At 53.5% G+C, this 11,775-nt stretch overlaps 1 protein-coding gene across 5 annotated transcripts in view; it reads right to left on the bottom strand.

Moving 5' to 3' along the window:
• Positions 1 to 3,304: 3,304 nt before the first annotated feature.
• The window catches only part of IL4R (interleukin 4 receptor), a 50,641-nt gene continuing 42,170 nt past the window's right edge, over positions 3,305 to 11,775 (bottom strand). For all 5 annotated transcript variants that reach the window (XM_043454954.1, XM_043454953.1, XM_043454956.1 and 2 more), the window contains exons 7-10: positions 10,059 to 10,158; positions 7,999 to 8,077; positions 6,944 to 6,993; positions 3,305 to 5,851 (exon numbers count right to left, since the gene is read on the bottom strand). In XM_043454954.1, the coding sequence (XP_043310889.1) occupies positions 4,333 to 5,851; positions 6,944 to 6,993; positions 7,999 to 8,077; positions 10,059 to 10,158 (1,748 nt within the window). In that variant the 3' untranslated portion in view covers positions 3,305 to 4,332. The remainder of the gene's footprint in view (positions 5,852 to 6,943; positions 6,994 to 7,998; positions 8,078 to 10,058; positions 10,159 to 11,775) is intronic.

The raw sequence follows: 11,775 nt of genomic DNA, 5'->3' as shown, positions 1-11,775 counted from the left end.
GCTATAATTTTATTTATTTATTCATTTCTGGCTGTGCTGGGTCCCCATGCTTTTCGGGTTTTTCTCTCGTTGTGGTGAGCGAGGGCCACTCTCTAGTTGTGGGGTGCAGGCTTCTCATTGCAGTGGCTTTTCTTGTTGCAGAGCGCGGGCTCTAGGCATGCAGGCTTCAGTACTTGTGACTTCCGGACTCCAGAGCCTGTGCTCAGTAGTCGTGGCATACAGACTTTGCTACTCCCCTGTACGTGGGGTCTTCCCGAATCAGACACGAACTCCTGTCTCCCGCGTTGGCAGGGGGATTCTTTACCACTGAGCCACCAGGGAAGGTACCCACCCCTGTGCTAATCAACAGATTTCTGGTGGGAATCACTTTACTCCTGAGTGAGAGTTGTCAGCAACGAGGATGTTAACCACCCCAGCGGCTGTTGTCAGGAGGAAACTTCATGCTCCACTTGCACAAGGTGAGAGGGAGTCCTATTGGAGGAACACCTCCAGTGCCTCCACTTCCTCTCCTGGACTCCTGCTTATGGATGGACTTCATTTTGGGACTGGGGAGACTGAAGAGAGATGTGTCTACTGGACCGTGTTCCTCAGTGGGTGGGGCTAACGTGCACTTAAGCCAAATATAAATTCCTTCCTCCAGCCCTGGCTGACCTTATGTCTCACAACTGTTCCCGGCTCACTGCTGTAGCTGATCTTTCTATATGTGAACGTGCCAAACTCCCTGTGCCTTGCGGCCTTTGCCCTTTGATCTGTTCTCTGCCTAGAATACTCTTCCTCCAGACCATCCTGGTTCTCCTAGTCAAGGAGGGCTCAGTTCAAATGTCACCTCCCTAAAGACCTCTGTTAATCCCCTCCCCCCCATCTCAGACTCCTATTTTCTTCATAGCACCTTTCAGGGTTTGTGGGGTTTTTTCCTTTTGTGTATTTATATTAATGTTGGTCGCTCAGTTGTGTCTTTCTGCGCCTCTGTCGATGGAATTCTCCAGGGCTACCCTGGTGGCTCAGACAGTAAACAATATGCCCGCATAGCAGGAGATCTGGGTTTGATCCCTGTTGGGAAGATCCCCTGGAGAAGGGTATGGCAACCCACTCCAATATTCTTGCCTGGGGAATCCCATGGACAGAGGAACCTGGCCAGCTACAGTCCATAGGGTTGCAGAGTCGGACACAACTGAGCGACTAACAGTTTTACTTTCCATGGAATTCTCCAGGCAAGAATACTGGAGTGGTAGCCGTTCCCTTCTCCAGGGGATCTTCCCGGCTATTTTTAAAATTTGGCTGCACTGGGTCTTAGTTGCTATATGTGGGATCTTTGATCTTTGTTGCAGCATGCAGAATCTTTAACTGTGGTATGTGGTGTCTAGTTCCCCGAGCAGGGATTGAACCTGCACTGGGAGCCCAGAGTCTTAAACATTGGACCACCAGGGAAGTCCCTCCTTTTGTCTTTTTAATATCTGTCTCTCCCGCTCAACTGTAAGATCCGGGAGGGAAGGGACTGTTTCCCCACACCCAGCACGGTGCCTAGCACATAGCAGGTTCTCAGTAAATATTGGTGGGATGTGTGGCTTTCCTGCTCTCTCTGCTTCTTCCTTCCCTGTGTTAAGATGGAGAAAGGGAGTGGGGAAGCCAGAACAGTGACCTCCCACCAGCTTCTCTGAACCTGGGAGGGTGGATTTAAATCCGAATAAGAGATTGGACCTCTCTGGTGGTCCAGCGGTTAAGCCTCCACACTTCCATTGCTGGGGGTGTGGGTTTGATCCCTGGTCAGGGAACTAAGATCACAGCATGTGCTCAAGGTAAGGAAAAATAGATGGGAAGTGTCTCTGTGTAGTTCTCCATTCCAGTTTCCCAAAGCCCAGAGGATTCTATAATATGAGCCTCAGCTCACAAGTTGGGTCTCACAACATCCTGGAGAGAGAACGAGTCAGTCTCAATTCTGTTGGATTTACAACCCAACCAACTCTCCAGCACTCACCCGAGTGTTTTCTCTGTTGGATGCTTAGCTTTAAAATTCGATTTTCTAAGATGACTCACAGGCTAAGTGAATCAGAGCTGACATTTGAGTTAGTGCCATGCTGTTCATGAGACGGTACATCGTGGTGGTTGGGAACCCTGCAGTCAGACCTGGATTCAAATCCTAGTTCCCAGACTTTCCAGCTGTGTGACCCTGAGCTAAACCTCAGCCTCTCTGAGCCAGATGCCTTATCTGTAAAATTGGGATAATAACCTGCTCGCTAGAGCTGTGACGTAGTCAGTGGATGGCACTTAGCATGTTGCTTGGTCCTAAATACTTTTATTTTAAATTGTTACATTTTATTACAAAGCTCTCTTGAAGACAACAGATGCAGAGGACTAGTTTGGGTTCTGTCGCTTGCTGCAGCTTGCTGCATGACCTTGGGCAAGTCTCTTTCCCCTTCTAGAGCCGTTTCTCCATCAGTAAACTGTGTGGGGGGTGGTGATTCAGGCAGCTAAAGGGATAGATTCGGGTTCAGCACAAAGGAGAGAGTTCTCACCAATATCAGGCTACATGAGAGGTAATGAGCTCCCCATCACCTCTATTGTGTATTACGGAGAATGCCAGAGCGGAAGGAATTTCAAACAGCCCCTCATTTTGCAAGCATGGCAGTCAGGGCGGCGACTCAGAAATATAGAATGATTGCAGACAAAGGAGCTTAATTAAGATCCCCTGCCTGCACGTCTGAGGCCCACACCACACACCGACCACCCAGATGTCAAGCACAGATCACCTACAAAGGGCCTGGGCGATGGAGACCCTGCATGGACTCAGCTTCAGTCGGCTACTGGCCGAGTGACCTTGGCAAAGTAGCAGCTGCCAGTACAGCCCTGCCTGCATCTCCTCCCTGTGACAGAGGCTGCTCCAGCAGCCCCCTACTCTCAACCTGAGGACTTTTTCCTGCAGCAGCTGGAAGTGCTGGGGAGTTAATGCCCCTGGACGCAGCCCTCAACCAAGCACAGGTGGGAGTGTGTGGATAAACAGCCCAGCTCCCCACCTCTAGGCATGCACTGTGCCTGGCTTTCTGAAGCTCCCAGCGGCTGAAGCAGCTGTTGCCTGCTCTGGCACTCTGTGATGACACCTCTGTTGCTTCCTGCCCTTCCCTGATCCCTTCCCCATTCTCTGAGCAGGGCTTCCTGGGATCACCTCCTATTTCAATGAACTTCACTTGAATCCCAGTCTCGGGGAAACCCAAGCAGAGACAGCAAGTTACTTAACCTCTTGGGCTGGTCTCAGTTCCTCTGGATGGGAAGATTCTGTGAGTTAATAGAGATAAAACACTTGCAAGGATGCCTGGCAGGATGTTTGTTTAATAAATGGCGGGGTTGGGGAGCGGGGGAGAGGGGAAGGAGATAAAGAACCTTTATTTATACAAAACTCTGTCTCTTCCCATTCCACCCTCCTCAGCAAACACAACACTGAGTGATGAAATAAATTTTGAGATGCACACAAACAAGCATTCCTCAACCTGAGGTGGGAGTTGATGATGTGCGGGTGATGTGCCTGGCGTCAGCGTCTTGGTTGCCCCAGCTCGCTGGATCAGGGCGCCTGAGCCACCCCTTCTGAATCAGTGATGACAGCAACGGCATCCATGGGGGCACACATCTGCCCCAAGGTCGCAAGGCATGCTTCTTCTGGGGATCCAATGCTTAACAGGAATCCCAGACTTGCGTGGGAAGCTGGCCACAAGCTGTCACGTCTCAGGAATCACAATTTATCATGTCCTTGGTTAACTCTGCTTAATTAAACTCCCCTCTGCAGCTCAGACCTTGCCCCCAGCGTCAACTTCTGTTGAATGAATAGACATCTCTGGGCAGATGACCACCCTTCCTGGACCTCAATTTCCCAAGGCCTCCCATGTCAATTCCCCTGTTGGCTTGATGAGTTTCTAGGCTCAGCATCCAATCTAGAGAGATGATGGTAGCTACTCTAGAGTCTGGGCAAGAACTGGGTAACAGAGCAACAGAAGATGCCTTGAGTGTGACAGGGATAGTCCGCTGGTGCAGCTGTGAACCAATGAAGTGGCCAACAGCTTGTGCACAAGCCAAGGTTCCCGGGGAATCTCCAGATGACTGCAGGTGCCTCTGTGGGCACAGCTGCCTGGAGCCCCCCACTCCCATGGTAGGTGGCGAGCCCAGGCCAGTGAGGGGAGCAAGGGGTGTCCGGTCCCTGTAGACCCAGCGTCTGACAACTTCATTCCAAAGTTCCCAGAGTCTTCCGAAACTCTGCCAGCCTGGAGGCCTTCCGGGGGAGGCATTTCGCAGGCCTGATTAAGGCCCCCACTCCCCTGCAGACTTTAGCAAGGAACAGGCACGCACCTAGGAAGCGTCCATGCATGTGGGCCCTGGGGAGAGCACAGCCGCCACTGCAGGAGTCTGGCCTGAGCTCTGGGCATGGCTGGGGGCATTGAACAGAGGGCACTTCCCCTCCTCTGAGACACCCAAGGGTGCTAGGGAGGCCGTAGAGAAGCTGGCCTCCAGTGGGTCCCCCTGGGGCAGGGAGTCCGGGGCCTTCAGAGGACTCAGCAGGGGTGAGGACCTGTCCCCACAGCAGCAGCCGCAGCAGGGGCTGGCCACAATTTGCACCTTGCCAGCTTCCTCCTGGCCATGGCACTGCTTCAGGTGGCCACACAGGTGGCAGGTGAGGGCTGAGTAGACGATGCCATTGCCCAGGTCGTCCCTGAGGGGGTCCGTGGCCAGCACCGGGGCGAAGAGAGATTTCTGTCCATCATCTCCCTTGACTGCTGGCTCCAACTCAGGCCACTCTGAGTCCTGAGGACTGTGAGGGGGGTCCACGTCCAGTCCGAAGGTGAACAGGGGGATGGGAATGGGGGTAGAGGTCCCGGGGCAGCCAGAAGCGAGGCTCTGGAAGGGTTTGTAGCCCCCTTCCTCACCGCTGGGCTCAACCCCAGAAGTTGCGGGGCAGCTGTCACTGTTGGCAAGCAAGCTGGAGAAGGCCTTGTAGCCAGCCTCTTCAGAGGGCCCGAAGCTGGCCAGCCCGCTGTCCTGGGCACCGCCCTCCTTCACCGCCTGCACAAATTCCCGGTAGCCGCTGCTAGGGGCCAAGGTAGGGCCGGGGGCTACGCTGTGCTGGAGGACCCTCTGACGCAGGATCTGCTCCCAGGTTTCTGGTTCCGGCTGGGGGGCGGTGGGGATGTCAGGGTCCCCTTCCCCCAGGTGTTCGGCCAGCTGTGGGTCCGAGTCAAGCTCTCCAGGGCCCGAGGACTGGCTCAGGAAGGTGCTGAAGCTGCGGTAAGCGGGGTTGTCGGAGACGATGGCGGGCATCTCTGGGAGAGCCAGGCCGGCTGGGTTCTGGGTCGGAGTGGCCGGAGGACTTGACTCTGGGTTCAGAGGCTGTTCCTTGTCCTCAGACGATGCCTCCTGGGGCCCCACCCTTGGGAACTCGGCCCAGGGCTTCGGAGCACTCTCATTTTCTAAAGGGGGAAGGCAGGACTCCCCCACACCTTGTGGACTAAAGCCCTCAGTCTCATCTCTGAGAAGGTGCAGAAACATGCTCTCTGTCAGCCGGGCCACGATGTCCTCCCTGCCCTCCTGGAAGAGGCCCCTGCTGTTCTCAGGCGATGGGCAGAAGCTCCCTTTATCTTCCTCCACATCCTCTTCTTCCTTCTCCACTTGGGCCTCAAACAGCTCCACGCACCGCACCACGCTGATGCTCTCTGGCCGGAGGATCGTCTTGCTGACCTCCACGGGGCGCCAGGCTACTTTCCCAGGACCCTGGGAAGGCTCATTTCTAGCAGCCTTGGAGAAGTCTTCATCCCTGTCCATGCCATGCTCCAGTAAACAGGGCAGGAGCTTGGCAAGACAAGTCTTCCAGTGTCTACAAAAACAAAGTTTAATCGGAGTTCACTTTCTCCTCTTGAAAAACTCCTATTCACCCTTCAAAGCCCAGCTCAAAATCACCCTGAACTGATGGGGAGACGGGCTGGGACCTGGGACCCTTTGCTGCAGTGCTGCAATGCTTGCACTGGAACAAACCTCTCCTTGAGCAACAAAATATTAAGAAACTATATGGAAGTAAGAATAACTGCATGCATGCTGCAGTTGGGGCAAACGATGGACAACAGATACAAAAAGACCCAAAACCTCAAGTGCCACTTTTGAAGAGCTGGGAGCAAAACGGTGTTGGGAACAAAAGCAGGGTACTGTGCATACCCCTGGCATACCCCATCACCAGAGAGTCAGGCAAAACACCTACACCACCTCTCCAGCCCAAGCCCTGGACACACCCCCGCCCTCACCCTATATAGTGAACCAATTCGCCCCTTCCTGGGTAGTGAGCATGGGAACCTGTTACTTGTTCTCCACCCCCACTCCCCACTGCAGCAGGGGCTCCAGTTAAGCCTTGCCTGAATTTCTTGTCTGACCTCTAATCAACTCCCCGGGTGGCGACAGTGGTAAAGAACCCACCTGCCAGAGCAGGAGACATCAGAGATGTGGGTTCGATCCCTGTGTCAGGAAGATCCCCTGGAGGAGAGCAAGGCAACCCACTCCAGTATTCTTGCCTGGAGAATCCCTTGGACAGGGGAGCCTGGTGGGCTCCAATCCAGTCCCCAGGGTTGCAAAGAGTCAGACACAACTGAAGTGACTTAGCAACCATGCACGCACGCACATGCCTTGCTTTTTACCGCCATCAGCCTTGCTCAGGACAGATTGGGCATCCCAAAGGGGTTCACTGACCAGCCCCCACCACCAATGAACCTCAGGGGGCTCAGCTGGCAGTCGACCTACTCAGACCACCCCTCCCCCTGCCACCCCTCAAAACCCAGTGTCATAGGACAAGTGCTGAACACCCAGGAAGGAAAGGCAGACATCAAGGGGAGTGTGACTCCAATTTCAAGATGGGGCCTCCCACCCTAATTCCAGCCCCTTCCAAATCCACGTAGGCTATAATCTAAGTTCATATACGTACGGGCACTTGGCTGGTTCCTGGCCTCGAGACCGCTTCCGCCACAGTGGCATCTAAAACACAGAGAGAGCCAATGACACAGAGCAGACAGGCCTTCCCACCCAGCCTGGCATCCAGCGATGCTCAGAACCTGTTTGCCTCAAGGAGACTTGACATCATCAAGATTTCCAAATTTGGGGATGATTTGTTATACAGCAAAAGCTAACTGATACATAAATGATGCTATGTGCTGTAATATTCACTTCCTGTGAATTGTCTCAGTGAATTCCAACATCAGCCCTGTTATAACCACTACTATAACCCACAGGAAGACACTGAGGCTCACAGAAGTTAAGCAACTTGTCAAGTCTACCCTGCAGGTAAGTGACAGTGAGGGTTCAAAGCCAGCACCACTGGACTCCAGAGCCTGCCTCAGGGTCCCTGGAGAACTGGGGACTCACAGACCTTCTGTTCTAAACGGACTTGGATCCCCCCCTACACCCCTTCCTAGAGAACCCTGATGGTGCTCAGGCAAACTCCATGTGGCCATCGCACTGGGGGAGCTGGCCCCACTCCTAGCCCAGGAGTGTCCATCTGGATGGCCTCAAGTATTCCTGCTCCTTACAGGTGAGTGGTTTATGAAAGAGGCTGTGATGTAATTCAAGTCGATGAGAACGGAGGGATTTGCTGGCGCTTCCTGGGGCAGTTTCCTGCTCTTAAGAGGAAGAAATGGAAAACTTGTTCCCTCTTCAACTCCTTGTGACCTCCTGTCCTACATGGTACAAGTACTTCCCGAGGAGACGATATGCAGAGGACCTCAGAGACCTCTGAACAACAACCACAAAAAAGCAAGAAATCCAGTTCCAGAGGACCCCACCCCCCCAAGTTGAAAGAACACTCACGGAAGCCAAAGAAGGGGAGTGAAAGCCTCTAGCTGTTGACTCCACCTACCCTGAAATCTTCCTGACCTCCCACGTGCAACCCCCAAAGTCAAGAGATATCCTTAACACCCCGTGTGTCTTGAATTGTATTTCCCAATACACACGACCCAAAGCATCCTCACCTGCCCCTTCTCCTACCTGAGAATCCTGAATGACAACAGCCACGAGGGGGCTGTGGGCTGGGTTGGGAATTTGGTCCCACCATTCTTTCTTAATCCTAAAAAAGAAAGGACAAGTTGTTGCTCCCTGAATCACTAACAGGTTGATGTTCTTCCCATAAAAAAAAAAAATGCATAGTCACCCAGACTCATTAGGGCTCAGAGATCACGCTGATAGATTTTTGGCTCCCTCGCCCTCACCCCGTGAAACAGGTTCTACCGCTAACCCCACTCTACAGATGAGGAGACTGAGGCCTGGGGAGGTGAAGTGACAGCCGGGGGGCATCAGAGCTGGGTTTGGGTCCAGCACTTTGCTACCCAGAGTGCAGTTCCTGATGCGGCCACCTCCGCCCCAGAGGGAACAAGTCCCTGGGAATTAGGGGAGACCCCAGCGACAGAGGGGTGGTGAAGGTGAGAGTGGTGAAGAATCCGCCTGCCGATGTAGGAGCCACAGGAGACGTGGGTTCAATCCTTGGGTCGGGAAGATCCCCCAGGGGAACAAATGGCTACCCACTCCAGTATTCTTGCCGGGAGAATCCCACGGACAGAGGAGACCGGTGGGCTACAGACCACAGGGTCACAAAGAGTCGGACAAGACTAAGCAGCTGAGCACAACACACATAAGATGCAGAGAGAGGATCCTGGGTTTCCCCTTCAACAGCCTTTACTCTGGAGCAGCGGAGGACACAGTGCCAAGGAGAAGGCTGGCGTGGCCAGAGAGGCCGAGGGATTCCTCCTCCCTTCCTGGGTCAGGGCTGGGTGGGAATCTTCTCAGATTGCCTCTGAATTAGCCTCCACCCACTCCACTCAGCCAGTGACCACCTATTTACTGAGCACCTACTAGGCATCGCTCACTGTGCCAGGCTTCAGGGGACAAGACAGGCAGAAACACCTGCCCTCACAGAACTGGCCTTCTAGACGACGGAGACAGACAGACAGATGCGGAAATGACTATACGACATCATTCATTCCTGACAAGAAGTGCCAGGAATAAAAGGCGATAAGGGACTAGAGAGGGATAAAGAGTGTGATACAGGAAGGCCTCTCTGAGGAGGTGGCTTCGAGAGGCGACTGAAGATGGAGGAGGTGTGGGTCTCAGCAATGCCTGGGGAAAGGGCTTTCCTGGCAGAGAGCACAGCGCGTGCAAAGGAGCCGGGGGAAGAACTTGCTTGGGTGGGGGGTTCAAAGAATAGCAAGGAGGTTGGAGAACTAGAACACAGAGAGTGGGGGTGGAGAGGACAGACGATGGGGAAACTGAGGCTCAGAGAAGGGGAAAGACCAGCCCGGAGGGCTCAGAGGTATCAGCGACAGGCGTGGAGAAGGGAGCTTGCATTCCCTGCACACCTACTGTGTGCCTGGCAGACTGTGGATACTCACTCACCATCAGCCCTCCACCATCGCCCTTCCTTATGTGGTCAGCTTGGGCCCATTAGTCCCATTTCAGAGGTGGGAGGACTGAGGCTCTGAGACTCCATATTCCTAGGGCCCATGCTCATTGGAGACAAGGCTCCTTGCACCCAGGGCTCCGGGACTCTCTTAGGACTCTTGGGACTGATGAAATAGGGACCCAAGGCTGAACAGAGGTTCAGAAACTTGGTCATACAGTTACCAAGTGCCAAGGCCAGGATCCGAACCCAGGTCTCCTGATTCTGCAGGGCAATTGTCTAGAATTCCTGTCTGTTACCACACGGTATGATCCATCTCCCTTCTGCCAAAGGAAGGCCCCATGCCCAGCTCCTGCCCACTGTCAGGCCATCACCCCTCAGAGGGACCCTTCCTGGCACCCTTGGAATATCCCCCAGCTCATTCTGGCTTAATTCCTTCAGAGCAAGGGTCACTACGGAAAACAGCCGTGGTTCCTTGTTGGCCTGGCATCTTCTGCCTCCCCAAGGACACAGGGTCTCCCTGTCCGTTCAGTGTCTTGCACAGAGTAGCTGCTCAGGAAATATCTATCATTGAATGAAAGGGCTGCAAGCTGTCAGATGAGAGGGGAAATTTCGGCCCACTCCACACTCCAGGGCGCGGAAGCCCGGGACTCACTTGATGACGCTGATATAGCAGGACACGCACACCGCCAGGATGATGACGCAGGAGATGCCGACGCCCAGTTGGAGGCGCTGTTCCAAGGTCTCCCCATTGTCTGGAAGTGGAGGGAAGCCGTGAGCCTTCAGGGTGCCTCCCAGAGAAGGAGACTGAGGCCTCAGGACGCCCCAAAACCCTGCGTGAGCTAGCTGCCGCGTCAGCCCTTACTCCCCGCTCTGAGCCCTCGCCACTCTGGCCTCCCCGCTGTTCCCTACTCTTCCAAAGCTCAGGGCCACCTCAGGATCCTGGACTTGCCACTCTTTCCTGAAGCACTGAAGTCAAGAGCAGAGACTTGGAGTTGGATGCCCTCAGTTCAAAGCCTGACTCTGTCAGAGACTTGCTGGCAACCTAGGACAAGAGGCTCACCCACTCTGGGCCTCAGTTACCCTATCTGTACAATGGGATTAATAACCACTTAACTCATTGTTGTGAGGGTTATGCAAGTTAATATACACGTGAAGCAGGGCCTGCATGTCCATTCACAGAGCTGGCCCCCCTCTCCTTGTTCACTGACAGGTCAAGAAAGTTCTCCCCCACCCCTTCTCTAGTGTCGCCTTCTCCCAGCCCTTTTCCCTGCTTAATTTCCTTCTTGGACTTACTAGATCTAGATCTCATTTATATTTCTGTTTACTCATTTATTTTCTGTCTCCCCCTCGAAAATGTCAGTTCCACAAAAACAGGGATTCTTGTCTATTTTGTTCACCACTGATCCCTCGGCATCTAGCGCTGGACCAGTGTCTAGTATGTAGTAGGAGCTCAAGAAATATTTGTGGCAAGAATGAATGAGTGTCCAGCACGTGGTAGCTGTCCCACACAATCTATTTCCCTTCCTTTCTCCAGGTCAAAGGGGAAAAGCAATTTGATAAAACTTTCCCAAGCACTTACTATGTGCCTGGTGCTATGCTGGACAATGGACATAGACACGGAGCAGGCACCACCCATAGCGCTTACAGCCCAGAGCTGGGGACAGATGGTCAAGAGGCATCGATGGAACAGGATGAGTGATGCTGAGAGGGGTGTGTGGTGGGTTGGGGTGGGGTACCTGCCACTCACCATTATACCTAGCACTTTGAAGAGCTCTTCCTTCAGTGAGTGTTCCCAACAGCCCTTCCTTCTCCCCATTGTTCACATGATGCCTCGGGCAGTCTCTCCCACCCTACAGCTGTCTCCCTTTCTTCTTTGCCAGGCTGTGATGTGCCCACCCTGAGGTTTGGGCCAGTCATGGGCCCAAACTACTCCGGTTTCCAGGCATTTGAGTTCCCAGCCTCCCTTGCAGTTGGGAGGGGCCATGTGACAGTCCTGGCCGATGAGATGCAAGGGGAAGTCCACTGGGACTGGAAGGTTTTTGCTTCCTGATGAAAGGTGCACGGGATGTACTCCTTGTGGCAGCCTTCCATTTCCTTTGGGCCTGGGACATGAGGGTGTTTGCAGTAGACAGCCTGGGGCCATGAGGTGACAGTACTTAAGGATAAAATGCTCCCGTGCTAGGGATGGCAGAGGAAAAGACAAGACTCTGGAGTGACATCACTTAGCAGCAATATTCATTGGTTAAACCTCATTTTTTTTTTTTCTTTCTTTTTTTGGCCATGTAGTGCAGCTTGCGGGATCTTAGTTCCCTGACCAGGGATTGAACAAGGGCCCTCAGCAGTGGAAGCAGAGAATCCTAAAGACTGGA

The sequence above is a fragment of the Cervus canadensis genome, chromosome 32 (genome assembly GCF_019320065.1).
Source record: "Cervus canadensis isolate Bull #8, Minnesota chromosome 32, ASM1932006v1, whole genome shotgun sequence".
Classification (NCBI taxonomy): Eukaryota; Metazoa; Chordata; class Mammalia; order Artiodactyla; family Cervidae; genus Cervus; species Cervus canadensis.
The sequence above is the reverse complement of the archived record's forward strand: the minus strand, read 5'-3'. Positions and strand labels throughout refer to the sequence as shown.